General features: G+C 48.1%; 12 protein-coding genes across 12 annotated transcripts; 3 read left to right on the forward strand and 9 right to left on the reverse strand.

Moving 5' to 3' along the window:
- Positions 1–289: 289 nt before the first annotated feature.
- On the reverse strand, positions 290–2,074 carry DFJ58DRAFT_722249 (MFS general substrate transporter; the record flags this gene model as incomplete). Its single annotated transcript, XM_041384873.1, has 7 exons — positions 290–543; positions 601–634; positions 689–914; positions 1,188–1,298; positions 1,352–1,541; positions 1,604–1,703; positions 1,901–2,074. 7 exons carry the CDS (start codon positions 2,072–2,074, stop codon positions 290–292), a joined length of 1,089 nt encoding a protein of 362 aa, XP_041249434.1.
- A 1,497-nt stretch (positions 2,075–3,571) lies between these two features.
- Positions 3,572–5,615, reverse strand: DFJ58DRAFT_741738 (MFS general substrate transporter; the record flags this gene model as incomplete). Its single annotated transcript, XM_041387156.1, has 8 exons — positions 3,572–3,871; positions 3,920–4,418; positions 4,468–4,624; positions 4,688–4,822; positions 4,872–5,032; positions 5,101–5,166; positions 5,229–5,372; positions 5,574–5,615. 8 exons carry the CDS (start codon positions 5,613–5,615, stop codon positions 3,618–3,620), a joined length of 1,458 nt encoding a protein of 485 aa, XP_041249435.1. The 3' UTR covers positions 3,572–3,617.
- Positions 5,616–6,079: 464 nt separating this feature from the next.
- Positions 6,080–7,665, reverse strand: DFJ58DRAFT_760989 (glutathione S-transferase). Its single transcript, XM_041388457.1, has 8 exons — positions 7,352–7,665; positions 7,047–7,284; positions 6,960–6,990; positions 6,862–6,912; positions 6,776–6,807; positions 6,685–6,752; positions 6,551–6,608; positions 6,080–6,493 (listed from the first exon to the last, which is right to left on the reverse strand). The coding sequence occupies exons 1-8, from the start codon at positions 7,546–7,548 to the stop codon at positions 6,434–6,436; spliced, it is 735 nt and encodes a 244-aa protein (XP_041249436.1). The 5' UTR covers positions 7,549–7,665; the 3' UTR covers positions 6,080–6,433.
- A 230-nt stretch (positions 7,666–7,895) lies between these two features.
- On the reverse strand, positions 7,896–8,447 carry DFJ58DRAFT_760990 (uncharacterized protein; the record flags this gene model as incomplete). Its single annotated transcript, XM_041388458.1, has 1 exon — positions 7,896–8,447. The coding sequence occupies one exon, from the start codon at positions 8,445–8,447 to the stop codon at positions 8,187–8,189; it is 261 nt and encodes an 86-aa protein (XP_041249437.1). The 3' UTR covers positions 7,896–8,186.
- Positions 8,448–8,506: 59 nt separating this feature from the next.
- DFJ58DRAFT_696390 (uncharacterized protein) lies at positions 8,507–10,808 on the reverse strand (the record flags this gene model as incomplete). The annotated part of the gene is made up of 3 exons (XM_041383476.1): positions 10,346–10,808; positions 9,809–10,298; positions 8,507–9,760 (listed from the first exon to the last, which is right to left on the reverse strand). The coding sequence occupies exons 1-3, from the start codon at positions 10,570–10,572 to the stop codon at positions 8,507–8,509; spliced, it is 1,971 nt and encodes a 656-aa protein (XP_041249438.1). The 5' UTR covers positions 10,573–10,808.
- A 787-nt stretch (positions 10,809–11,595) lies between these two features.
- Positions 11,596–13,566, reverse strand: DFJ58DRAFT_434786 (DUF1714 domain-containing protein). The gene has a single exon (XM_041380390.1). It carries the CDS (start codon positions 13,388–13,390, stop codon positions 11,837–11,839), a length of 1,554 nt encoding a protein of 517 aa, XP_041249439.1. The 5' UTR covers positions 13,391–13,566; the 3' UTR covers positions 11,596–11,836.
- A 29-nt stretch (positions 13,567–13,595) lies between these two features.
- On the reverse strand, positions 13,596–16,546 carry DFJ58DRAFT_760996 (Cullin-domain-containing protein). The gene is made up of 9 exons (XM_041388459.1): positions 16,280–16,546; positions 16,136–16,215; positions 15,905–16,072; positions 15,619–15,842; positions 14,966–15,584; positions 14,734–14,914; positions 14,222–14,680; positions 13,937–14,169; positions 13,596–13,886 (listed from the first exon to the last, which is right to left on the reverse strand). The coding sequence occupies exons 1-9, from the start codon at positions 16,524–16,526 to the stop codon at positions 13,809–13,811; spliced, it is 2,289 nt and encodes a 762-aa protein (XP_041249440.1). The 5' UTR covers positions 16,527–16,546; the 3' UTR covers positions 13,596–13,808.
- Positions 16,547–16,603: 57 nt separating this feature from the next.
- Positions 16,604–17,739, reverse strand: DFJ58DRAFT_761000 (UbiE/COQ5 methyltransferase). Its single transcript, XM_041388460.1, has 3 exons — positions 17,257–17,739; positions 16,998–17,208; positions 16,604–16,949 (listed from the first exon to the last, which is right to left on the reverse strand). Exons 1-3 carry the CDS (start codon positions 17,699–17,701, stop codon positions 16,718–16,720), a joined length of 888 nt encoding a protein of 295 aa, XP_041249441.1. The 5' UTR covers positions 17,702–17,739; the 3' UTR covers positions 16,604–16,717.
- An 83-nt stretch (positions 17,740–17,822) lies between these two features.
- DFJ58DRAFT_652050 (mitochondrial ribosomal protein subunit L20-domain-containing protein) lies at positions 17,823–18,368 on the forward strand (the record flags this gene model as incomplete). The annotated part of the gene is made up of 1 exon (XM_041381653.1): positions 17,823–18,368. One exon carries the CDS (start codon positions 17,823–17,825, stop codon positions 18,366–18,368), a length of 546 nt encoding a protein of 181 aa, XP_041249442.1.
- Positions 18,369–19,054: 686 nt separating this feature from the next.
- DFJ58DRAFT_651973 (uncharacterized protein) lies at positions 19,055–21,278 on the forward strand (the record flags this gene model as incomplete). Its single annotated transcript, XM_041381649.1, has 13 exons — positions 19,055–19,222; positions 19,281–19,310; positions 19,363–19,507; positions 19,559–19,622; positions 19,674–19,716; positions 19,766–19,861; positions 19,912–20,055; positions 20,106–20,306; positions 20,363–20,423; positions 20,474–20,574; positions 20,625–20,743; positions 20,799–21,099; positions 21,162–21,278. 13 exons carry the CDS (start codon positions 19,055–19,057, stop codon positions 21,276–21,278), a joined length of 1,590 nt encoding a protein of 529 aa, XP_041249443.1.
- A 228-nt stretch (positions 21,279–21,506) lies between these two features.
- DFJ58DRAFT_761007 (uncharacterized protein) lies at positions 21,507–23,663 on the reverse strand. The gene is made up of 7 exons (XM_041388461.1): positions 23,533–23,663; positions 22,899–23,475; positions 22,789–22,843; positions 22,535–22,740; positions 22,414–22,472; positions 22,024–22,362; positions 21,507–21,995 (listed from the first exon to the last, which is right to left on the reverse strand). The coding sequence occupies exons 2-7, from the start codon at positions 23,395–23,397 to the stop codon at positions 21,864–21,866; spliced, it is 1,290 nt and encodes a 429-aa protein (XP_041249444.1). The 5' UTR covers positions 23,398–23,475; positions 23,533–23,663; the 3' UTR covers positions 21,507–21,863.
- On the forward strand, positions 23,455–25,854 carry DFJ58DRAFT_741746 (glycosyl transferase family 4-domain-containing protein). The gene is made up of 8 exons (XM_041387157.1): positions 23,455–23,702; positions 23,749–24,005; positions 24,056–24,206; positions 24,257–24,470; positions 24,523–24,850; positions 24,903–25,091; positions 25,151–25,391; positions 25,467–25,854. Exons 1-8 carry the CDS (start codon positions 23,568–23,570, stop codon positions 25,539–25,541), a joined length of 1,590 nt encoding a protein of 529 aa, XP_041249445.1. The 5' UTR covers positions 23,455–23,567; the 3' UTR covers positions 25,542–25,854.
- Positions 25,855–25,863: the final 9 nt, after the last annotated feature.

The following is a 25,863-nucleotide window of genomic DNA, read 5'->3' on the forward strand; positions in this document are numbered from 1 at the left end:
GACTGCAAAAAGCACCTGATTCTCGCTCCTCTGGCTTATCAAGCATTTACCAAGAAACGGAGACACAAACTGTCAAAATGCGGGAAAGGTAGAGTCAAACTGCATCATTACAGGTTGCCATACAATTGGCTGGGCGAATCCCATTCAACATGCTCAGTGGGAGGATTAACTAGATTGAATGGTGGCATTTCAGACACAATGTCCCGTGTAAAAATTGACATTTCCATTAAGAAGCTCCTGGGTACTCATACATGGTGAAGTGAGAGATCACGAAAGAGGTGCCAACCTTTCACTCATTCCTATCTTGTACTTCATCCGGTAACTGCGACCCCAACCATCTCAACACGCCAGCCAGCATAATTAGAACGACATATACGGCATTTCCTGCAAGAAGATTGCGTTCCTTCGATACAGCAAAGAGCGAAGTCGCCAATGCGGGCCCGACTGCACGAGCCGTTGACGCAGAGGTCTGGCCAAGACCATTAATAGCGCCAAGTACAGTATTGGTAGGAGCAGAGGCCGTGATAAACATGAAGACAGTCCCTGTAATGAAGTGGGTTACAACTTATAATGACAAAACGATTGTATTGCAACACATACCAAAGGCCATATCCCATGCAACCATCAGAACTAGCTGGCAAAGCAAGGTGAACGTGACTGCATGATCAACTCCTCCCCTTGCGTTTACAAGCCATGTCATTATCGGAAACATGACCATGACTGGTGCGAAGCACGACACTGATATACAGAATAGACGCTTTGGACCAAATCGATCAACAATTTTGGCGAAGAATAATGCCTGAAAAACGCCATCCATGATTCCAAAAAACGCCAGCCACGAGCCAATAGACGAAGGAGAAAATCCAAGGCCGCCAAGATATGTAGGTGTCGAAAGGAACAGCGGAAAAAGAGCCCTGAAAGAAACGTCAAGAAAAGCGAGCATGGCGTAGTTGGCAATTGGAACAACAATGGCAGGTGTGAGCAAAGATCGCAAGGGGGGTATATGCCATGGATTGTTGATGCAGTGATTCACCACTTGAAACGCCGAACGTGGCTGATGTCAACCTTGGTCGGACGCTTTGTTGATAGTGTCTGCCCAATCGTGAGTAACGTGTGATGATGCAGGTATGTCGGACCTACTTCTTTTAAAAATATTAACATCATGAAAAGTGCTAGGACGAACAAACAGGCTGCCACTGCGCAAGGCAGAAAAGTATGGGTATTTTCCCCAAATGGATTGGCGAATAATGCGGACCAATGATCTTGCGGTTCGCGCGAGTGCTCCGCCTATTAAAGGACTGAAATGCCGATTTCATCATTTACCGTCTCCGTAATCAACAGCCCCACTTACCCGACAAAGCCTCCAAGGCTCCAGACAATCGGGAACAAGGCAAATGCCTGAGCCATATTTGTGGAGTCCGTTAATTCTCCCATCATAGTCTTCATAACTCCCACATTGCCATTTAGAAGACCGCACATGCAACGGCTAGGTAAACCTAGCATATCAGCATTGCGTATCTCTTTTGAGCTGAAGACAACACCTAATGACCAAGACTCCAGAAGGTCGTTGAGAGGCCGAAACACAGTATCGAGATGCAAGCACCTGAGAGACCAATTACCAACACGGGCTTGCGCCCAATGCGGTCAGACAGTCTACTCCACCTCAGCACTGTCAGTGCCTGCGCGACGAAAAACAGAGATTCCTGTTGAGCACATCCAAAGTAGACTATAGAAACCCATTCTCGCAAGTCGCCATGTCGCCACCTACAATGATTCCAAGCATAATATCCTACAGCCGCATCGTCACCCCCCCGTGATTCCAAGTTCGCTGATAAGCTGAAAGAGCAAAACAGTATAAAAATGTGCATCAAGGAAAAATATCGACATTGTGAAGTCATACCTGATTGATGTAGGGGAATATAGATGTCGAAGCGATGGGTTCCGCAAGTTGCAGCATCATAAGTATGCCTATCTGGCATTTTGGAAGTGGTGTTTTAGGCTTCTTCAAGGTCTCTGTAGGAAACAGAGGCGTGGTCTCGCTTGCTACCACACGAGGGGAATCAGAGGCGTCCATCCTGGTGAGTGAGGGTTGAAAATACAGCAAGAGCCTGGCAAGTCCAGAGGCAGAAGTAGCGAACCACCCCGATGTGAAACGAACAATGTGTAGTATTTATAACCTGCGCAATGTCATATGATTGATGATCGGCTGTCGAAGTCTCAAGCAACACACCTGAAGTGTCGAGAACGGGTCAGAAAACGGCGACCCGCGCAGTACCCGTGCGCGTTATCCACGTTCCTACTAGAACCTAGAGCACTAGTAGCAAGACCGTCCTACGTAATTAGTATCCAGTCACAATTGAGCAATAACGATCAACGATTGAACAAGCAAGTCGGTACCAGGGCTAGAGAGCGCTAGAAATAAACGACGGCATAAACGATTAGGAAGTTGCTTCGAAGTTTGAAACCACCTCTTGGGAGAACTGAGCACAAGTCCGTGACTGGCCCGATTTGCGCACTGTAAGTCGCAGAAAGTTGGTTGTTTCAAATTGCTAGTCCATATGATCCATCGCACGAGGAGAAACTCTATGAGTCTGGAGTGATTCTGCTATGCTGTAGGGAGTCTGCTACATCAGTGAACTGGTGAACAGACTATCGAAAATGGAGTAGTCAGACTGTGACCTATATATATAGTTGACAATCACAGCCGAGGTGACACATAAGGCTTCATAGTAGAAGATATCGGCAACAGGAGGACGAGGTGGTAGAGGCGATTGAAAAGCCAGCCCCAAAGAAAGATACCAGAAACTCATGCCAATTCCCGAAGCGTCACAGTAAACGCGCAGAACATCATGCGCACGTGCAACGTCTGAGAATCTCCATGGCACAAATTTAAGGAGAAAAACCCCATTTGAGTGTTCGAGATGATCAGCTGCCCATAGAAGCTCATCTACAATACTTCGGTTGAGCCAAACCAAAGCTTTAGTCTGAGACTTCCCTTCCGTCTTTTTATAGAGTGCAGCTAAGCCAGGACGGTGCGACATTAAGTGCCCAATTGAGAGACCCAGCAATATGCTTCAACAATCTCCGTAAATCTGAAACTCGGTCAGTGACTTAGACTAGATAATGAACACGCACGCTCACACTGTTAGACTGCAAATCGCATGTCAGTGATGGGCCCGGTTGCAATATATTGCCATGATAGAGCAGTTGAAAAGAGTTGAAACCAAGCTGAAACTTGGTACTAACAGGTTCCTCAAACTCCGACTAGTCTCAGGGCAGCGGGCACTTTTGATTTATGAGAACACTGGCAAATGTGTCGATTCATGCCAAAACCAAAACAACTCGAGTTCAATACGATGATGTGAAAACCAGATGTCTACTAGAACGCGATGCTCTTCTGCTGCACTAGCCTAAATATCTTACCTTGGTGAACTTCAATACGATATCATCCAACCAGGCCTAACTTAAATGCTTGAAACAACAAGATCCAAACATGCTCTCTGAGATGCCTACCTTGATATCTGGCGACCCCATCAATAAATACCTGCAACGTGATGAACACGAAACCTACCAGTACGACAAGCAATCCGATATCTATTCCTTTTGTAAGTCACCTTTCACTCATCCCTGTCTTGTATTTCATCTGGCAACTGGGACGCCAGCCATCTGAAGCCACCGGCCAACACAATTAAAATAACAAAAACTGCATTTCCTCCTAGAAGGTTGTGCTCCTTCGAGACAGCAAAGAGTGAAGTCGTCAAGGCGGGACCAACGGCACGAGCCACCGCCGCAGATGTTTGGCCAAGGCCATTGATAGCTCCAAGGACATTTTTTGTGGGAGCAGAGGCTGTGATAATCAAGAAAATAGTTCCTGCAACGAAGTGGGTTACTTGTAAGACGATTTCATTACAACACGCACCATATGACATATCCCATGCGACTACTATAACTAGATGGCAAAGCAAAGCAAACGTGATTGCATGATCAACTTCGCCCCTTACGCGTAAAATCCACGACATTATTGGAAATATAGCAATGAGTGGTGCGTAGCACGACGCTGAGATACAGAATAAACGCTTCGGACCAATCCAATCGACGATTTTGGCGAAGAAGAATGCCTGAAAGATACCATCGGTGACGCCACACAACGCCATCCATTTGCCAATAGTAGCGGGATCAAATCCAAGACCGCCAAGATAAGTAGGTGTCGAGAAGAACAGCGGCAAAAGAACCCTGAAAGAAACGTCAAGGAAGGAGAGCATGGCGTAGTTTGCAATCGGAATAACAACGGAACGCGTGAGGAGAGATCGCAAGGACATGTTTGCCATCGATTGTTGAGCGAGTGATTCTCTGTCGGGGCTACTTGAAACGCCAACCGTGGTTGAAGGGAACTTCGGTCGACGCTTCGTCGATAATGTCTACAGATCGTGAATGATGTGTGCGATTTGGTGGGTATGTAGAACTTACTTCTTCCAGGAACAATGTCATCATAACAAGGGCCACGAGGAGCAGAAAGGCTGCCACTGCACAAGGCAGAAAGTATGGGTAATCTCTCCAAAATGAACCGGAGAATAGTGCGGGCCAATGATCTTGCGGTCGCGCGAGTGTTCCTCCCATTAAAGGACTGACATGTCAATTTCAGCATTTACCATCTCCATCGTCAACGACCAGTAACGACCCCACTTACCCAACAAAGCCCCCGACGCACCAGATGATCGGAATCAAGGCAAATCCCTGAGCCATATTTGTGGAGTCCGTCAGTTCTCCCATCATAGTTTTCATTACTACATTATTGCCGTTCAGAAAACCGCACATGCAGCGGCTAGAGAGACCATGTCAGCGATGCGTATTTCCTTCGGCTGAAGACATACCTAACGACAAGGCCCCAGAAGGTTGTCGAGAGACCGAAACATAGCATCGAAATGCAAATTCCTGATAGTCCGATTACTAACACCGGCTTGCGCCCAATGCGGTCAGACAACCGAGCCCACCTCAGCACTGTCAGTGCTTGTCCGACGAAAAACAAAGATTCCTGCCAATCACATCCGATGAGCGAACCATTCTCGCATGTAAATCGCAAGTCATAATCCTGGCACCTACAATCAGTCCGGCATAATATCCTACAGCCGCATCGTCACCCCCAGTGATATCAAGTTCTCTGATCAGCTAAGAGAGCAAAATAGTATCAAAGGACATCGAAGAGAAGTGTTGTGATTGCGAAGCCATACCTGATTGATGTATGGGAATATAGATGTTGAAGCAATGGGTTCCGCAAGTTGCAGCGTTATAAGAATGCCTATCTGAAGTTTTGGAAGGGGTGTTTTAGGTTTCTTCGAGCCCTTGGCAGGTATCAGAGGCGTTATCCTCGCTTGCTATGATTTCATGAGAATTGGAGGTATCCATCCCGGTGGGTCAGGGATGAGCTAGCGAGAGCCTTAAGTGCAGAGGTAGCGAGCTCCCTTGATTTGATGATACGAGCCGCACCTGTATTTATAGCCTGCACATTATCGATGGAGTCAGCTATCGATGTGATATATGTAATGTCGTGTCAAGTTATCAAGCGACATACTTACCTCAGGCTGAAAGATTGGCACGAGCCAACCGGTGCGAACCATCCGGATTCCCAATTGAACGCTGTTAGAGCTAAGAGAGCAAAATAGTTCCTGGTCGCGATCAACGGCTCTTGATAAGCATTGAAACATCTTCAGCACTCGTGTTTGAGAAAAGCATTAGTAATAAAAACAAACAGAGTATGCATAATGAAGCGTTGCACTTAAGACTACCGAGGGTTACTGCTACTTGAGCAAGCGAGATATTGAAATTTACAAGCCAAGCGGCGGGTGATTTCCATTCTGGAACGCGCTGACTATCTTTTACGAGAATCATCACGAGGACTGGATGTAATCGTGTCAGGGTTGTTTGCCACTCCGCATGTTCAAATGGAGAGAAACGGTGTAATTGGCCCGGGGGTATTCTGCTTTCTGCTTCAAGTTGATCACATTGTGGAGTTCGATCAGTTAATCAGCCTCCAAAGATCGCCTATGCTCACACTGTTTCTGCCGTAGTCCGACCCAAAACATCCCGTGCTTGGGGACCCAAGAAAGTCGATTCGATGACCTGTATAGTAAGACATGCAGGTGTGGTGATATCATGCCACCGCCAATTGAACTTGTCCAAGTATTCAAGCTTTGCACAGCACGGCGTCTTGCGCCCTTCTCACCTGCTCCCGTTGCCATACCGTCTCGGCAGTACCGGGCGTTTCAAACGAGACGAGCAGAAAAACTAAATCCGGACGCTCGACTTCACCGTGACCTGCTGACACGTCAAAACTAATGAGTACCATCATGCAACAACTGAGTGTAAAAATAGAAACGTGACAAGAGATCGTTTACTAAATACCCATGCTAGAGCCCCCGACTCAGTGCTAAGTCCACTAAGGAATAGCAAGGCCATCCTGAACAGCTTTACGCGCTTCAATACGACCGAACCACATCTAAACCGAACAAAGCTTTAGAACAACACACGAAACAAAATGCTTTTGGAAGCTTACCTGGAGACTTGGCCACTCGTCGAGAGATTCAATACCCGCAAATTGATGAACGTTAATCCTGAATACAAGAGAACCAGAGCCAGAACCTCAGCAAAATGGCCTGGCAGATCAAAAGAAACAAAGCTGGAACCTACCATGGGAAAACGTTGATGTCTGCAGCGCTATACACACCTCGGCCGGGCCCAGGCGAGGTAATCACGGTCTGTGAGGCGGGATCTCCATCACGCCATAGAGGCGCTTCGTTTCCAGGATATAACCTGAAGTCATCATCGTAGGCGCATATAAGACATCAAGCAAAAGAAACAGCTCACGATTCTTCGCATAGGGAATATCCACAGGTGCAAATCTATTAAAGTGATTCGCTGCGCTGCGTCAACTCAAAGCTTCAACCAAGTTCGAATTTACAGACCTTGCCCTTGCATAGGACCAACGCCTCCATGCTACAACAACCGTGTCATCGATACTAAATCCCACCAAACGCTAGGGATGGACTCACCGCCCACAACATCCACTGAAGCATCTCGCTATAATCATTAGGCTGCGACACAGGGTCAAACCCAAGCTTCCTCTCCGGATCATAATGCTGTTCGAGATAAAGCAAAATAGCAGCTGTCTCGAACACGACAAAGTCTTCCCGCGCGCGGTCGACGAGCACTGGGATTCGGCCGTTTGGGTTTAACTTGATGAACCAGGGCTCTTTTTGGACGTTGCGTCCGATGTCTATTTTCTCGAAGCTGTTATAGTAATAATCCGGGATATCATTTGTTCAGGTCCCAGGAGGAGAGGAAAGGAGGCACTCACTCATAATCAACCTTCTCCCCATAAACCGCTCTAAGCTCCTCCAGAAAAACACTAACTTTGCGTCCGTTGGGAGTTCCAGCGGTATACAGAACAAAAGGCTTGGGTTTAGGCGCGGGCACAGTAGACATATTACGAGTGAATGTGTTTAGTGATAATGATCTTGCTACAGAGTTGAGGCGGTTAAAGGCAACTTGCATGGCGCTCTAGGGGTATACTCGCTCTCTATTGGACTCGGAGGATGGCACTGGAATGACGTCTGGTTTTGCCATGGATGACCTGATCTGTATGACTGACGGGTGACACATCCCCACGCAGCAAAAGCGGTCCGAGACTTTATGGTTCAACTGCATCGGTCAGCAACTCGACTCGAACGGTCACCGCTCTAATTCGCGGACTTCTCTCAAGAACTCTGGACACGGTCATAAGCCTTCTTCAGGCGTATCTTGCCGATCCGAATGATATTAGCAGAAGCTAGAACAATAAGTTTACCCAAGTTGTTCTAATGTTGATGGAGCCGAGCACCGCTCGAAGCACTATTCGGAACAAGTTCTGAGTTGAAAACTTAAGACTTGGCTTAGAAATAAGAAGAACTGGCAGTAGTGGTCCAGAACAGAAGGATTTAAAAACATGTAAACTTAGGCTTCTACTGCGAAAAAAAAAAGCTATAACTATAAGTACATATATATATATAACAGAGCACCTAAAGAGAAGTGAGAACGAAAAAGAATGGAGATAGGCCATGAGAAAGAGAAAGATAAGAGGAGGGAAAGGAGTACGTATATGATATGATACTAGAAATATGATATCCATCATGATGTAGACTCGCATCGGCCCATCAACAAACAGAGTACGAAAAAGGACCAGATGAAACATACGAAAAGAGAACAGAACTCGAAAGCGACTGTGCTGTAACTAGACGGGAACGCATGCATGCGATATATGAGATGAGATAACCGTGACATAACATTGTCCAAGATTGTCGCACAGTTGAAAAGCGGTCATACAGAACGTAGAGCAGAGAGCAAAGAATGTGACCTGATAGCATCGAGGAAAGCGGTGGCACGCATAGCACATCGAGGAAAGCAGTGATTGGCATCGCGACATCGAGAAAAGCCACGCCGACATGGCGTGAAATCCATGGAATGCGAATAAAAATTAGCGCTCTTCCGCAGTTTTATGGCTTTCGCCTCTCGCTGTTTCGCCGCTCCCGCTCCCACAGCTACCATTGAACGCTCCCGAGCCCGGGTAATACATTCTACCCGGTGGTCGTGCCCCATCTGCTTGTGTTTGTCGAAGCGTATTTGAACGGTCAGGCCCAGGTACGGCCTGAGATCGCAGCGGCGGTGTGCCTTTGGCGTTAGACGCAGGCACAACAGGCCCACCACGACTAGATGAAGCAGCAAATGGCGAATAAGGCGTTTGTGATTGAGATTGCGACTGGCCCTGGTCGAGACGCGGGGTTTCTAACCGTGCGACGGAGGCTGACATTCGGCGGTCACGGTCTGTATCAGGAGAAGGAGACGCAGCGCGGTCCTTGTCGGTGCCCCAGCTAGGCGGCGACACCCGTCTGCGTTGCTCAGCGCTAGTGGTTGGGAATCTGTACGAGGAAGACGGTTCCGAACCCGAACTCGACATTCCATTTTGTTGGAACTTTGACTGGGGGTATCCAACGCCGCCGCCGCCGCTCGTACTCTGATTCCGTGCCGAATCCGCACGCACAGCACGAAGTGCCTCCTCCAACGAATCCATGCGCTGACGCATACTCTGCATCTCCTCCTGCATAGATCGCGTCCGTTTCTCTACCAAATCCTCAACGACCGCATCCACCTTCTGCAGAGATTGGAGGAGCGTATTTGATTTTTGAAGCTGCTCAGACAGCCAGTTTTTCATCTGTTTTGAGTCGTTGAGCGCGTCGTAAAATACTTCGAAAGGCGCTAGGAATGCAGATCTGTCTCCTGAGTAACCGGGGTGTTGGAGGGCGCGGGGTGTGGGCGGGACTAATGAACTGGCAATTGGTATAGCAGGAGGAGATCTTGTAGTTGCCGTCTTTGGCGCGCTCACCGAGGGACCTATCGTGTGCTGCAAGCCAAATCGGGTCGGTGTTGGAGGAACATTAGTGGCCACTCTTCGCGTGGTCTGGTTTCCGCTTAGAGCAGTTGGAAGTCGTGGTATAGTCATGGGGAACCGACCGAGTTCCGGGACTGGAGGGGCGCTTTGTATGACAGGTGCAAGCGAGTCAGAGGAGTGAGTGCCACGAGGGCTGATGACGATATCAGCAGGTTTTCTTTTGCGGCCACCAGACTGAGCTGCGCGACGACGTGCGAAACTGATAGGGGGAGGCGGTAGGGAGTTCGATGGAGGGCTTTTCAGTGGCACCTCGGGTTGATTAGCGGTGAGAGAGAGCGGTTGCTGACTTGGGACGATCATAGGAGGAGGGGTGAGTGGCTGTGGTTGAACAGTCGCACGGCTGCCAGATGCAAGTGTGTTACCACTTGGACGGGCGACTGTATTGGGACTACGTCTACCCAACCTTGGGAGACTCAGCTTTGATGCTGCCAAAGAACCTTCTGGAGGGGAATAAGTGGCAGAAGAGGATGAAGTACCATTATTAATAGCAGCTGAGAGCATGGGGCTCGGACCGGGGGGAGCAGCGAAACTTGGTCTGCGCTGCTCGACGAGCTGCTGTTTTAGGGTAGACCTCAACTGAACATCTTCTCCAGTTGGTATTGTTATAACCACAGGAGTTATTGGGGTTGAAAGTGATATTTCAGAGGACGAGGGGGCGGTTGAGGGAGGGAGTGTGGTACCACTCACAGTCACTCGTCGTTTCTTTTGTGACGGTGGAATGACAATAGGAGAAATGATTTCAGGAGGGGAAGGAGAATCGATGAGACTATCATCAGGGTCATCTTCCTCCTTGATTCTAACGACTCTAGGTGACTGGCGGCTATAATTTTGATTGAGAAGAGGTATGAAAATAGGGATTGAACATACCCAGAGTCATCTGTACTTTCACGACGGACTGCTACATCTTCCCTAGAACGTTTCCTAGAGTTTCTTAATTGCTCTATGCTAGGTTGTCTCGATGGTGAAATTGTATGATGAGTTCTTGGTTGAATTGGTGGTAACGCGTTATTAGAATTCGGGATTGAACTAAGAGAAGAGCTGCTAAATGCCTGTGCAAATGAAGGTAGAGACTGTGGAGCGTGATTGACGGACATGGTCGTAGCCGTCGTCACTGTCGTCGTGGTCGTTGTGGTTGAAACGGAACCGAATGAGAAATCGAAATAGAGTATGAATTCAATTCGAATTCAAGAGTTTTGGATATGAACCAAAAATGAATTCGAATATGCAGGTTGGCGGTATAGCTTCCACAAGAAGTTTCGACTACTTATTCGCGTAATTGAGACCGTTCCAATGGCGAGATCATGATAGAGGCTTTTTAATTAAGTCTGGCAATTCGTAGCACAGCTCAAGATCATCATCTCATCACCCATCATCTATCACCTGTGCAACACTATGCAGCTGACACTGCAACTCGGCTTTCGGTCAACTTCATAGTAGTAAATCTTTATCCGATGTCGCGGCTATCCGATGTTAAGGCCTCGAGGCTTTTGGAGACCTATAATCACACAGTCATTCACATTGCCGTGAACTGTGCTACTAGACTCATATGCCGAAGTCTCCTGTATTTACGTTCTTTCGGTAAGTTCAACTTGAGCATACTCTTCCTTCGCAACCGATAGGCCATATATTGATATGTGATTCAAACTGGGCGTAGACCGGTAGCTGCCTCATTGCATGTGTACCAAGTTGGTTACCATCCAAGGGAAAATCACCATGCGGGTTATAAGTATATCATAGGGCTGCCCATCACGTCCCCAAACCAATTCTTATTATACCGTAACACTCGTGGGTACCCTCTGCTTCGACACAATAACCTCCAGCCTTCTAAAAACAGCGTACAGCAGAAAAAGAACACCATATGCATATGTATCGTAACCGACTTCATTTAACCCATCCAACCCAAATTCTCACCCGAACACCAATCTCACTTTTTAACTCCTTATCATTCAGACGTAACGGCGTAGCACCCCAGTGTTCTCAGCAGATAATGAAAAAAACGATACAACGAGAATCGTCGACAGAACCCAATTGAGGTCCGAACCTAGATCAGAATTCAAATTGGGATTCTTTCTCATCAGAGCCTGGTAGTTACTTCAATGCCCCGTAACCACCCTCCCCCATGAAGTACACGGTCCAAGATCCGATCATCAGCCTAACGCGAGGCGTTAGCATCTCTTTCATAAGCGACATACACCCCATAAATGGGTACCCGCGACACTCTCCTACAAGCCAGTGAATCCCACCCACATCATACGTCAACGCCAGCGACGTAAACGCGGTAGCCTCCTAGAAATCTATTTTAAATCTATTAGCACACATTTCATCTAATAGGCTGACCGTTATTCACCGCGCATCCCTTTATGATTTCGTCCGCTTCTTCCTCGCTGTCAGCACCGTGATTATTGGAGGTGTGCCGTTACTAGCGCTCAGTGTGGCTTCGCTGCGTTCTTTCGTCGGCGCTGGGCGATTTTTGACCGCAATCGAACCGAATATGTACGAATGGTATGTTTCCAGAGAAGCAACTGGTTCCGGAAATGGATTGGGAGATATGTCAACGATCGGCCTTTTTCCATTGACAAGACGAGGTGGGGGCGTCTGTGGAGGTGCTAGAGTGGTCCGAACAGGGTCTGGCTCGGGTGTTCGTCGGCCCGACCTGTCTGGTATGACAAGCGGAAGAGGATTCGACTTGAGACCATCGCATAACCCTCGTATAGAATCTTCAATCACTTTAGTCGACCACACCGCCTTTTCCACAGATGGAAATTCATGAGCAGTTAATAGTGACGTCAATACACGTTTGTTCATCTGTGAAGAAACCTGCCCTGGTTGGGGCGCGAGCGGCGACACTTCACTTGTCGAGAGAGTCGAAGGTGGTGTGGCGGCAGAGACAGCGATGACGAAAAACCCGGTGACCGCCCCTGCAATACATTCCTGTCGGAACGACATCCGCTCCCAGAATTCTTCCACAGACACCTTCTTGACTTCTTTATGGGTCTGGTCCTCTTTTTTACTCCGACCTTCCTTCTTTTCTGAAGCGTCGGCTGACGATGTGTCTTCTTCGTACGTCTTTAACGTATCCGCTCTTGGGCGTTTTCGCTCTGGGGACCTTACCCCATCCGCATCCGTTGTGTACGCAATCTCATCGATAAACCGAGATTTGGGGTCATCATCAAATGACGGTATACATTGTCCTAGATGGCGAGGCGAATCGCCCCCGGAAGGACAAGGACATGGTAGGGGAATTTCGTCCTGGGAATAAGGGTGACCGTATGTCCAACTGGACGTCGAACCAGTCGATGGGTATACCCTCTCTAGCGAGTGATGAGCTTCAAACTCGCTGAGACCGGGTAGAGTATAATATAATTTCGTGCGGCAGGTATCGCCCACGCGAGACGTTAATTCGCCTATGACGGTGCTGAATTGGCGTTTCCACCAAGCACAGAGTTTGATGTCGCTCAGGGGGTGTTTTTTCGGGTATTCTGAAGAGTTGGGGAATAGATATTGATTCTGTGCTCTTGCAAACACGTGAATCCACAGGTGGTCGGCGGAGACGGGACGCGTGGCAGGGTCTGCGTAGAACAGCAAGAGTGCGCGAACAAGAGCTGGAGTGGGAGATGGGGCAGTTGCTTGCCCAGTAGAGTCGACTTTTGAGACATACAATATCGCACAGGACGTCGTTGGGATGTTATATACGCATGCTTCGATTGCAGAGACGAAAACGGAGGGAGAGTCTGGTGTGGTTTGTTCGGAAAGCAGAATCAAAATATCCTGCAAGTACGACCTCGGTCGTGGATTTGCAAACGGGAAAAGGTTCCCGTGCTTTCTGGGTGATGAGACCAAGACATGAAGATGGAACTCACGAGTGCCTGGCAGGCTGTTGAGACCTGCCAGGAGCGCATCCCGCAAAGTCATGACTGCGATACGTGGGAATATGCGATTTCTGCTCAGCGGCACAAGAACCAGGACCCGAATAGGTTTACGAGGCAGTACTACCCAAGGCGGCGTCAAGGTTAACGTTGGACCGAGTCAAGGGGGTCACACGGGGGAGTTGTGGGGCTATGGTGCTTTTGTGTATCAAAACGGATAACCACTGCCTTGTAATCACACACGCCTCCCGTGAGATCACCGACCCACCCAATCGCCGCTGATTCGGATGCTATAACAGCTAGATCAATCACAGATCGTAGACTATGCTCTTTCGCTCCCGAGAGCATGTAAAAGAGGAAATAAAAGGAAGAGAATATGTGCTTGACCTTCTGAGGACAATGCACGATATTAGGTTACAAGAAGGAATGTATGATACAGGGAGTTGCCTTGATAAAGACTAGAATCATGCCACATATGCAAATGTGTCTCTCGTGCCGTCCACCCGCTCGATATACTCTTTCTCCAACAGTGTGTCGATTGCCTAGAACCACAGATAAGTCCACATTCTAGTAAAGAAACAAGGAATCCTACCTTCTTGATATCGGGAATCTTGGGGGCGAATCGTTGCGAAATCTGAGAAATCACCTCTTGGATCAAAGGCTGGTTCTTCATCGTCTTGCGCGCCTTCATAATACGAACAATGGTGGCTTGGATCACATATTTACGATCCTCATCGACGGTCTTGAGTACCTCCGACGACTCCGCCTTCACCTCAGCCTTGATTGGCTGATTCAAGTTAACACGGATTTTCTTAGACTTGAAGTCTAACCAGAGTGCGTTAGCCCCACACGAAATATAAAACAAGGTAAGCCATACTCGGGTTTAAATCATATTGATCGGTCTCTTCGTTGATCAGAACTTTGGCCTTCACCAAAAGGGTAAGCACCTGAGATAAGATGTCCTTGCTGATGGCCGTGGCGGTAATCAATTCCTCCAGTGATAATGTATCATGTTTGTTGTACTGCAGGAGAACGGACATTTGATAAGAACTGGTCATCAAAATGTACTTCTGATTGAGGTAATTCGTCCTCAGCTCGTTCTTTGAGTAATTCCACAACCAGGTCAACTTGCGGCCGGAGTGCTTCGTCTGGTAGTACTTGGAGAATCGGTCGTACGTAGGAAGAATTTCGGGAGGAATGATGAAGTCGTTGTTGGGTGCGCTGAGCGGCCAGAAGTTCGTGCCGAGGACCATGATGGAGAAGTTGATGTCCATGTCGTCATGATTCGCCATGCGCTCCTTGAACTGATCGGTGAGGTCTTTACTGAGACTCATGTCTACAGAGAGCAAATAAGCGACCGTAAGGTGGTGTATGGGGCATGGAACATACCGGTGAACATTCTCTGTAACTTGTTGGTGTACTCGAAACCACAAGCCTCCTTCAGCTTGGAGATCATGCTCGCCTCACTCTCGTCTGATGCAGATACCCCGTGGATGAGACGCTTGGACAATTTCGTAGCGTAGAACGTCTGGAAGACGTCCTTGTCCTCGATGTACTTGAAAAGTACCATCTACGCACACGAATGAGACATCAGTAGAGGTCATCGAGCGGGGGTACTTACCACGCGGTTCAAAGCACCTTCAAGGTCCTCCTCCTCAGCCATCTTGTTGTTTTTGCGAAGTAACATATCCGCGTGCTTGGCCAGCAATTCTGGCGACTTTGTCGTCGACGAACCCGTTGCAGCATTGCGATTGACAAACTCTCTGCATGCCTTATCGAGCGACGCAACAAAGCCAGCTTCTCCCCTAAAGCTCCTCGTAACCGTTTCCGAGTTCTTGCGATGAACCTCAAGCAGTGCATCGACGTATGCCTTGGGATCCAACGAATCTGCACCCTCTGATCCTTCGCCCAAGAGTTTTGCAACAGCAGCCAGACCGGCCTTCTTCACATGTTCCTCAAATTTCTTTCTCAAAGGCTCCAGGCCTTCGGGTATGCGCGATAATAATGCGTACATCCTCTGCAGGTCTTCGTCTTTGTCAAAATCGAGCAAGCTTTGGAAGCTCTCCCACATAAGGTCAGAGTGTTGTCTGATCAGCACATGCTCGCATTTGCTGACAAGCTGCTTCCGTGTGTCAGTGTTTAGGTATCGGTCGACACGGTCCTCTTCCTCCTTCAGGCGCTCTTCGGCTTTTTTCAGATAGTCAGATACACTGCTCTCTGCGAGGAATGCCTCAGGACTCCTGCTCGTAATACTTCTCCGTTGCGTCAAGGAACGGTGTCTCCAGATGCTCCCTGTAGACATCAAGCGACGCCTTGTTGATATCCGACTCATCAAGACCAAGCGAAACGAATGAGTCGACCACCTTTTTCACAAGACCTTGATCGATCGTCTCGCCATTTCTTTGGCGCTCGATCAATCGGAGGATGGCACCAGCGAGCTTTGTGTGCTTGCTTTGGACGTGAAGGAAGAAATTTGATTTCCATTGTACGAGTGCGAGCTGTGAGGGGTAATACGTGTATGAGGATCAGTGTGACAGCGTGAGGAAAAGGGGCGACGCACGGTGTATACAGGATAAACTCCTTTCCGACCTTCGTCCCTTTCTCGCTTCACCCAGTGGCGATTGAGATACGTGAATAGTCGATTGATATAGTTAGCACCTGTCGTATATCTGTCCCATTCACCGGCGTAGTACCGTAGGAGAGCTTCATCTTGGAGAGAATCAGATTGCTGTAGAACGGATAAGAATTATGTCTGATCGCGCGTGAGATCAGGGGAAAGGAGTTAACGTACATCCTTGAGGAGCTTGAGATGGGTGATAAAATACCGAATGAGATTGTTGTACAGATCTGAGCCCATCAGATTAGCCCCTGCTGCTGAGGAGTCAGACTGCGGCCTTATCACCACGCTAAAGTCATTACTGCCAATGACACTTACTTCGACTTCCCTGCCCAACTGTATCGGTAGTTGTATTATGCATGCGCGAGGACGTGCAATAATTGTATGCCACGGTGTAGAGGCTCATGTACTTGGAGTATGAGACGCCAGTCTGGAGCTTGGTCATGATGTGGTCCACTCCCTCCTCGAGGAAAGCCCATGTTGTTGCAAGATCTGCAGTCGCAGGTGGCATTGGATGAGAAACATTAGCGGCCGCGGTTGTTGTTGTTGTTGTTGAAGAAGACATGGTGGTCGTTTGTGAAAGCTATCGTGACTCGTGAGTACGCTGGCAGAGAGGCGCGGCTGTCACGGTGGCGCTACCTTGCGTGCTTGGCACATGCCACAAATACTTTTGCAACAACTCGCGCAATTCAAAAAGAAAGCGAGACACACAATGGGTATTAGAAATGTAGTACGAGAATGAAAATTATGCTATTACTAAATCTTCACTCCTGTGTGTATGGAGGCAATGCCTCCCCAGAGATCTGTCCATGCACCACCATCAAAATCACCTCCTGTGGAGAACCCTGCATCTCTGATCATCTGCGCAAATTCGGGCTGGCTTGGGAATTTACGTATAGATTCTACCAAATACTGGTATGAATCGCGGTCACCAGCTAGGATAGTTCCAAGCAATGGGATGACCGTGAACGAGTATTGGTCGTATAGTCTACACACTAGATTTAAATAAAGATAGTAATAAATGAAAATCACTTACGTGCTCAAGAGCGGGTTGTTGACCTTGCTGAATTCAAGACACGCGAAGGTAGCGCCAGGCTTGAGAACCCGGTAAGCCTCGTTTAGCACGGCGGGGATGGACGTGCAGTTGCGGATACCAAACGTAATCGTGTACAGGTCGTATGAATCATTTTTGAACTGGGAAGCAGGCAGCTCTTGTGCATTTGCCTCATGGAATGAAACCTGAGGTGCTGACAGATGTCATGAAGTGAAGTATATGGCAGGTACGGTAAGCTTACTATTGTGGTACATTGTCTTTTTGAACCTCGTGAATCCCTCCTTGAGCATCTGTGCGTTGATGTCCACGATCTCCACGGTCGTCTCTCTATCCGCATAGTTCTCCCTGGCATAATCCAGGATACGAATAGCAATGTCGCCTGTTCCTCCTGCAACGTCTATACACCGAAGGGGGCCTTTGCGACCCGGTTTAAGAGTATCTACAAAGGAGTCTTTCCACAGCCTGTGCACACCGAGGGAGCTTGCATCGTTCATCAAGTCATATTTTGACGCAACAGAGTCGAAAACACCCTTCACAAGTGATTCCTTCGATTCCTCTGGAACTGTCTTGAAGCCAAACGAAGTTGTCCGGCCATAAGGATCTGATGAACGAAGGATGGAATGGTTATGAATTAGGCGGCATGCTGACAGCTTGCGAGGTAGTCGTATTGACCTTGTTGCCTGCATAACTTGAATGAACTTTTGGAGCAGACAACGCGTCCGCTATAGGGATGGGAATATTATATAAGCGGCAATGTTTTGCTTGAACTCCTGCTAGTGCTGAATGAACCTCCTGCGGACAACTCAAATGCTGAAGCCACGGTTATCTCCTTCGTTCATCCGCAGCTATGCAACTCGCATTGCAGAAAAGCCACCTGCACGTTTTCCAGATCCATTGCTGAACCATTCAAATGCTGCTGTCAAAACACTCAAGGACGAGAACTTGACTTTCATTCATCGACCTCCCCCAACAGCACCCTCACCTCATTCAACAACTTTAGCTCCTGCTTCTCCATTACTAAAACCTCCAACACCATCTAATAAACATGCACCAATGCCACCTTTATTACGGCCTTCGGCTTATAATGCTGCACCGTCACAAATGTCTGATAAAGACATCGAGCAGCTACGGAAACTGAGGCTGTCTAATCCAGAGAAATACAGCCGTACTAAACTTGCCAAAATGTTCAAATGCACGCCGAACTTTGTGTCCAAAGTTGCTGCGCTTCCGAGGCCCCAACGGAAGGAGTTCGCAAGGAAGATGGAGGCGGAGCATGAGACTGTGAGGGAGCAGTGGGGGGAGAAGAAGGCGACCTTCGTTGCTATTAAGCAGAAACGCCGTGAATTCTGGTGAGATGACAAGAGGTACTTTACCAACGGAGCGCCATGATTGTTTTCTTGGTCCGTTTCTCAGGCTTCTAATGATTCATGCATGACTGACTAGCTCTGGCTTCACCAGCTGCGCATTTAGTGTATATTTGTTGTCGTACAGTCATGAGATTCCACCTGCTAGCACATGCACACGTTTCGTGTTTACCGATGGCAAAATTAATTGATCCGACTTAACTCATCAGCGTGACGACAGGTGACGCTGTGAGAGCTGCCCGACGCGACAACCCGTTCCGTAGTTTTCCGTCCTTCCGACTCTTGTCATGACCTGTTTCCATATTGGGAGCACAACTACCATCGTTCCACTTCTCCTCATGGGCCTGCAGGGTCAAATGAGTCGATTTTCATACCGACGCCACTAGAAGAGTGCTCTAGAGTGTTTTCCCCGTGGTCCAATTGCATTAATCCATACTAAACATGATATGAAAATTTTTGCCGAGGTACATATTTCACCAAATCCTGTTAAAGCCCTTTTTATAGACTCGAATCTGTAGGGAGTCTGGAGTTTCCTCCTCCTCTCGTACCACCTTGTGCCGAGAACTTTGTTTCAAATTCTGAATGCTGTATCGTGCCACTTGCTCTTCTTATAAAGCTACACTGGCTTCTGCGTTCAACCGCCCAGCACGTTCCCTTGCATCTAACTTTCATACCATGTCGTCAACTCGTTTTCCTCCCCATTTTGCCAACACTGATCACCGTCAGCGCTCTCTCAACCAGATGCGTTCCAAACAGCTTGGTCTTGAAAAATACATCTATCTGAATGGCCTCAAAGGGCGTGACTCTGATTTATTCTATGACATTTTGCTTGAGAATATGCAAGTAAGCTGCCCTCATCGTCTCGTGTAAAACCGGGACTGAGGTGTTTTGAATTACTCAGGAAATGATTCCCATCTTGTATACACCAACTGTAAGGTGTTCCACCAAGTCGTGTGACCATACTTAAGAAGCGCTCTTCAAAGGTTGGAGAAGCTTGTGTTAACTACTCCCATATATGGAGGCGACCCGAGGGTCTATATGTCTCCATTGAAGACAAGGGTCGCATTCGCGACGTTTTAGCCAGCTGGCCAAAATTCAATGACGGCCGCATAGCCGTCGTTACCGATGGTAAGCTAGTTCGACGCTACATGTCATGTACCTCCCTAATCACACCATCAGGTTCTCGTATTCTCGGCTTGGGCGATCTTGGGGCAAACGGCCTGCCCATCAGTCTTGGCAAATTGTGAGTGTTTACACTTTTCCGGAGGATCCTTCATCGAACATAACTGCACAGGGACCTCTACATCGCCGGTGCTGGCATTAAACCGTCATCTACTGTAAGTCCATGCTATTAGTAACCACCTGCACCCAATTGACCCTGGTCAGGTCCCGATTTGCCTGGATTTAGGTACCAATACACAACGCTATCTCGATGACCCTCTCTACATCGGCGTTCGCCGCCCGCGCCCATTGGGGCCAGAAGTATGTCCCCTGCTACCATGTGCACATCCATATACTGACGTATATTCCAGATGGACGAATTCATGGACGAGTTCATGGAGGCCATGAAAGAAGTCTTCCCCACTCTTCTCATACAATTCGAAGACTTCTCAACAGACAACGCGTTCAAATACCTCGAACGGTACCGCCATCAGTATCGTGTTTTCAACGATGATGTCAGTCAATCACATTCCAACTCTCTGTTTTTGTACTGACCCCTGTGCAGATTCAAGGCACTGGATCTGTAATCTTGTCAGGTTTCACAAATGCCGCTCGTTTGTCTTCTGCCGCCTCCGGGCTGCCGCCATCAGATCACAAAATCTTATTCCTCGGAGCCGGTTCTGCAGGTATCGGTGTTGCGAAGCAGTTATTGTCCTTCTTTACCTTGTCTGGTCTGAGTCCCGAAGTAGCAAGGTCTCGAATCTACGTGAGCCAAACCACATTCGAAGGGCACTTGAATTTGTTGCTCAATGAACCTGTTAGACCGTTGATTCAAAAGGTCTTATTACTGCCAACCGCAAAGGTCTCCAAGAGCATAAGAAGTGTACGAGAATATGTCTGTTTTGTTTTCTACGAGCTAAACTGCAATTACAGTCTTCGCACGCACTGATTACGACGGCCCTGCGCTCACTGACCTCGTTGACATCATCAACCACGTGAAGCCCACCGCCTTGCTTGGCCTGAGCACCATCAGAGTACGCGTTCTAGTAATAGTTGTGTTTTACATAACCTCACTTCGTTCTAGAATGCATTCACTGAGAAAGTCGTCAAAGCGATGTGTGCGCTGAACGCCCGTCCCATCATCTTCCCATTGTCGAATCCTGTCACGCTATGCGAACTGGACTACCAAGACGCCATCGAATGGTAAGTCAACAGAGTCCCGCAGCATGGTCGATGCTAATTATCCTCGCCTGTAAAGGTCCAATGGACAGGTCATCTTCGCATCAGGTAGCCCGTACAAGCCCGTCTCCCGTGACGGTATCGTGTACGAGCCTGGCCAAGGAAACAACATGTACATTTTCCCCGGTATCGGCCTCGGTTCTATCCTCTCTCGAACTCGGCACGTATCGGATGCCATGGTCGAACAGGCGGCCATCGCACTTGCCAACTCATTGACCGAGGAAGAGAAAGCGGCCGAACTCGTATATCCTCGCCTTGCGCGCATAAGGGATATCAGCGCCCAGGTTGCATTTGCTGTAATCAGACAAGCACAAAAAGAGGTAAGGAGGGAACAGCGTTCATGCCCCAGTAGAAATTCAACGCTGATCTTTGTACTCCTCAGAAATTGGATGATAATGCTTATCTCCGGACACTCCCCGATCCCGACCTTATGGGACTCATTCATGACAAGATGTGGCACCCACCTGCGCTGCAACTGCGTTCGTTCACACGACTCTAATGACGGGTCGTCAGGGGGATGGAATTAAGACAGAAGTCTGAGACTGTCAGGACGGACGACGGAGAATGCGGGAAAGCGACAGGAATGTATCTATTTTTGAACTGTTGTCACTTGCATGCTATTGTTGCTTTCCTTATGCCCCGATTCATCGTTGTCCACCGAGCAGTGTCTATATGTATTGTAACCTATTTCAATAGAAAAAGCTAGAAGAATTGCTTGGATGGCTGGTGGCCATCTATGGAGTGCTGTTAACAAGTTCGAGGGGGAATGATGCGCGAATGACGGTTCATGCAACATGACGAGTACTGGCTGGTGAGTGGGAGACTTTGATTCACCGATGCATACCGAAAGCAAGGACATGCTTTTATATGTAAGCGAGTGGCTCATCAAAGTGGTACAAAGGGATTCCGTCGTCAGTAGAGCAGCACTCCTTACATCCAGATATCCATCTACTTGCCAGGCATCTATACATCTGCTCGTCAACACCAGAAGAAGTTAGAAGGACCGTTTAGATGGCTCTGTCGCGTATTCGATCATCGCTATTAAGCCATCTAGATGACTGTTCATTATATATCCATCTAATCGCTATGCATCTATCTGTTCATCAAGATGTGCTGGGGCTGCACTGCCTTCTCTCGATCTCCACTGTGCGATGCTGTAGCGGTGGTTAACTCCCTTGAGTGCAGGCAGACATGCAGATCCACCACATCCTCCTGTCTGTGGCATGGGGGACAATGTAGAAAACCTCTTTGACGCGCGAATGCAGCAGTGCCATGCTGCACATGATGCATGGTTCGTGGGTTATGAAAAGCGTAAGCCCAGTTAGCAGGTAGTTTGCGCCGTTGGATAATGTATCTGAGATTCCAAGGCTGCCGTTAGACGGGGAAGTAGCGGGCTTCAGGGGGTCGGGTAGAAGATCGGTCGGGGACGTTTTTGCACGCCAATCAGCTACGTTTCGAATGATGTTCATTGCGGCATGGCGTAAAGGATGCCCAGTGGATATACGCGCGTCTTTGGCTGTAAATGACCGAGACAATAGAGCTTCATCTTCGAAGGGCTTGGGCACGTGTGCGATGACCGGAAGCTAAGATACTGTGAGCATGCCTTCCCATTGTAGACTTCTAATTAAACAAACCTCATCAGTCTGAGCGGTATTTCGCAAGATATGACTGATGGCATCACGAGCCCATTGAACTTTAGCAATAGACCATTTCTCGGGTTCCCATTTCCGCCGTGGTGCGTATACAGTAGGCCACAAAGTATTTTTAAGATAAGTGATGTTTGTGTTAAAGCGGGATTGCAGGGGACAGAAATCTGATAGGGATCTCCGATATCAACGTTCGTAGGAAGTAAAGGAACAGAGGATGAGACGCTGAGCAGGAGCGTGGAAATACTGTCTCTTTTCCTGATGCGTTTGAGATGCGATAGAGTATCGCTCTCGAGACCTGACTGTTTCAGCCATCTAGTGGGGTTGAGTGTTGGTTGGCGACATTAGAGCGAATGGTCTCACTTTAACATCGTCGCTATGTGTTTTGAGTCCGGGATGTCAACTGCCCAGGCTTGTACTGAACGGTGTGGTGAGTCACGCTCTCGATGTTAAACAAGGTGGGCTAAACGTACTTGTTCTAATATCTTCCATTGACTCCTCTTCTTCATCTATTTGAAGCTTCTTCCAAGTGAACGGAAGAGCCTCGCCTTCCAGTATATCGTTCGGGTCGCCAGTGTCCCATGGTTCAACCTCATCCACTTCACTATCGATAGCCAGAATATCAAGAAATTCAGACTGGTCACTTTGATCGAGACAGACTTGAGGTTTCAAATTTTCTGCTGTGCCCACGAGATTAAACCAGAGTCTATGGCCATAGAAGATACACAACTCTTCCTCGGGGTTGACTGTCCTTGTGGACGTGTATCTGATACACTGATGAGCAGGATCGATCATGTATGTCACATTTGGATGGCTCGAATGATTAAAAAGGGAGCCTAGGCAGTACCAACGTGTCTCCATTGAGTGAACGATGATGATATGCAGAACAAATCTCACCGAGCCCAAGGGCGAGAGCCATTCGTCCATCTTGCCATTTGAACGTGTAATGGTCCAGGATCGTATGTCGTCCATAGTTCTCATACTCAGTTCTGGTGAAAAGTAGCACAGGGCTAACTTCGATTACGGTCTGGGGTGGTATGACGCGAGATGCTGCCAGCAGCCATTTTTCTTCGACTTTTATTTTAAGATCTGGATGAGATTGCTCACCATAAACTCCTCTTCCTTTGCCTTCTGCGATATTTATGCAGCATCCTTCACGGTTCAAGACCCAGTTACTCCGGCACGATGAATTTGTTGTAGAAAATTCCCCTGAGCTGGTTGAAGTCGTGGCCATAAACGGAAGAGCAGTGCTGAAATTGAAACTTGATCCTGACACAGTGACACGCGCGTCGCGCATACTACTACTACTGGTAGGAACTTTAGCAGGCACGCCATGGCGCCTCCACTATCCCCAGGCCACTTCCTAGCATCTTGCTCATATCCCTAATACCAGTTGCTTCATGGTTTGTCATTCGTCCTTTACTAGACCCCGTCCCCCAATTGCCAGCCCTATGGGCATCTGTTGGGTTCTCTATATTTGCGTTCGTTGCCACGCTTTACCTGGTCCCTGCACTTGGACCGACATTCGTGAAAGCCAACTTGAAAGGGAAGGATCTTTTGAAGGTCTACTCTGATCCTATGTTCGTGTTATGGAACAAGCGCGAGGCCGAAAACTGACTTGCATCTTAAGACCAGAGAGTCAAGGCCTCGTCTGCGCGTCAATATATATTCTGCTATTAATCTTGTTTATTCCTTTCTCATTCTCCACTTCCATCGCAAGCCTTTCGGGCGGAAGAAGCAAGATTGAAGGCTTACTGGGCGCTGCGTCTCTACATCACGAGGTTAGTACCCCCTCAGTGTTGAAAGAATTTCTGTGTAATGAGCAGTTAAGTTATCCGTATATCTGTCATCATTGCTATCGCTCTTGATGGCGACTCTTTTGGGGTTCCTCGACGATGTGTTCGATATCCGATGGAGGCATAAACTGCCTATCCCGCTTATTGCTGCCATACCGCTCTTGATGGTCTACTATGCGGAAGGAGGGAATACTCATGTAGTTGTACCCATTCCTCTTCGGCCATTCCTTGGCTTTCTTGTTAACCTAGGTTTGTAATTTTCATTGTATCATCGGTTGTGATGTTCTCAACATACCTTCAGGTCCCCTGTATTATCTCTATATGTCACTCCTTTCGACATTCACCACTAATAGCATTAACATTCTGGCTGGGATCAATGGCTCCGAAGTCAGCCAAGCATTGATAATCGCAGTTTCTGTTATCATCAACGATCTTCTATACATGCCCTGGCCATTTGACTTCCGTATACCCATGCACCTTCTCGGCAATCAAATAGAAGTCGAAGTTGGTGGCGCCTGGCATGCAGGAATGGCCTATGGAAGTATCGAACTTGTTGACAGACATCTCTTCAGTCTGTACTTCATGCTTCCTCTCGTGGGTGTATGTCTTGGATTTATGTATCATAACTGGTGAGTTCGAATGATCCAAAGTCCTTGAATGGCTATTTCTCATTACCCATAGGTATCCTGCGCGTGCGTTCCCTGGAGACACGCTCTGTTATGTTACTGGAATGGCCTTCTCCGTAGTCGGAATACAGGCGCACTTCTCCAAGACCCTACTCTTGTTCTTTATTCCTCAGATTTTCAACTTTTTGCTCTCATGCCCACAGCTCTTCGGTATCGTGCCGTGTCCTCGGCATCGCGTTCCAAGGTTCTACCATAATCTTCGAGATACAGTCCGTCATTGACCAACTTATGATATCCTTTTAGATTTGCTTCTGATACTAATTTGCTGCACCCCTCAAAAACGGTCTTTGACAAACGGCCTCCTACGAGGCTCGCGTCTCTTACCCTTCGTATATTTGCCACACTCGGTCTCACAGAGCTGACTATGGACCCAACAAACGAAGTTGTCCTTGAAGCCACCAATCTGACGATCCTTAATTTCCTTCTCTTGCGTCTGGGTCCCATGAACGAGAAGAAGCTCGTTCAGGTACTCATGTGTACTCAGGTGTGCAGGTTTAGCATATCCCTGTTTGCCAAATTACTGAAGCTAGCAACTCCTCCCCCAATCCTTTCCTGACAGATCGCGGGCAGTCTCTTTGCTTTTACCATACGCTACGGTTTAGCTGGCCTCGTCTATGATGGCGACAGGCGGTGATGCTATTGACAGCAACGTGGACAATAATCAATTTAGACAAACGCAAGCCTAGCTTTACTATCGTGGGGCGCGACCTACTAATACCGGGCCTCGGGGTGCGTGGCTAATCCTGGATATGGCGGTTTCACGGTGGCACCACAAACAGCCCGTACTCGTCATGATCAGTGATGTGCGGAGACTTTCGGACGGTGAGGAACCTGCTGGGGGGAAATGAAGGAGGTATCTTGGTCACTTAGATCACCACGCTGTATATAATGGTATTAAACCTACTCAATGACGCGAGTTTATTTATTTGCTGTTTGAACAAGCGAAGAAAAATAAA

This window comes from Suillus subalutaceus (genome assembly GCF_016647625.1).
Source record: "Suillus subalutaceus strain FC151 chromosome Unknown DFJ58scaffold_7, whole genome shotgun sequence".
Lineage (NCBI taxonomy): Eukaryota > Fungi > Basidiomycota > Agaricomycetes > Boletales > Suillaceae > Suillus > Suillus subalutaceus.

Coding starts and splice junctions, on each gene's coding strand:
- DFJ58DRAFT_434786 (XM_041380390.1), bottom strand. CDS start 13,390: ATGACTTTGCGGGATGCGCTCCTGGCAGGTCTCAACAGCCTGCCAGGC.
- DFJ58DRAFT_760989 (XM_041388457.1), bottom strand. CDS start 7,548: ATGCAAGTTGCCTTTAACCGCCTCAACTCTGTAGCAAGATCATTATCA. Junction 6,991..7,046: donor TTCAGTGGATGTTGTGGGCG/GTGAGTCCATCC, acceptor CGGTTGTTGTAG/CATGGAGGCGTTGGTCCTAT. Junction 6,808..6,861: donor TATTCCCTATGCGAAGAATC/GTGAGCTGTTTC, acceptor TGATGACTTCAG/GTTATATCCTGGAAACGAAG.
- DFJ58DRAFT_741746 (XM_041387157.1), top strand. CDS start 23,568: ATGCAGCATCCTTCACGGTTCAAGACCCAGTTACTCCGGCACGATGAA. Junction 23,703..23,748: donor TGAAACTTGATCCTGACACA/GTGACACGCGCG, acceptor TAGGAACTTTAG/CAGGCACGCCATGGCGCCTC. Junction 25,092..25,150: donor CCTCGGCATCGCGTTCCAAG/GTTCTACCATAA, acceptor ATATCCTTTTAG/ATTTGCTTCTGATACTAATT.
- DFJ58DRAFT_761000 (XM_041388460.1), bottom strand. CDS start 17,701: ATGCAGGCAACAAGGTCAATACGACTACCTCGCAAGCTGTCAGCATGC. Junction 17,209..17,256: donor AAAGACAATGTACCACAATA/GTAAGCTTACCG, acceptor GACATCTGTCAG/CACCTCAGGTTTCATTCCAT. Junction 16,950..16,997: donor AACAACCCGCTCTTGAGCAC/GTAAGTGATTTT, acceptor TCTAGTGTGTAG/ACTATACGACCAATACTCGT.
- DFJ58DRAFT_761007 (XM_041388461.1), bottom strand. CDS start 23,397: ATGGACGACATACGATCCTGGACCATTACACGTTCAAATGGCAAGATG. Junction 22,844..22,898: donor AATGGAAGATATTAGAACAA/GTACGTTTAGCC, acceptor CACACCGTTCAG/TACAAGCCTGGGCAGTTGAC. Junction 22,473..22,534: donor ACTTATCTTAAAAATACTTT/GTGGCCTACTGT, acceptor CTATTGCTAAAG/TTCAATGGGCTCGTGATGCC.
- DFJ58DRAFT_760996 (XM_041388459.1), bottom strand. CDS start 16,526: ATGTCTTCTTCAACAACAACAACAACAACCGCGGCCGCTAATGTTTCT. Junction 14,915..14,965: donor AAGGTGCTTTGAACCGCGTG/GTAAGTACCCCC, acceptor TCGTGTGCGTAG/ATGGTACTTTTCAAGTACAT. Junction 14,681..14,733: donor GTTACAGAGAATGTTCACCG/GTATGTTCCATG, acceptor TGCTCTCTGTAG/ACATGAGTCTCAGTAAAGAC.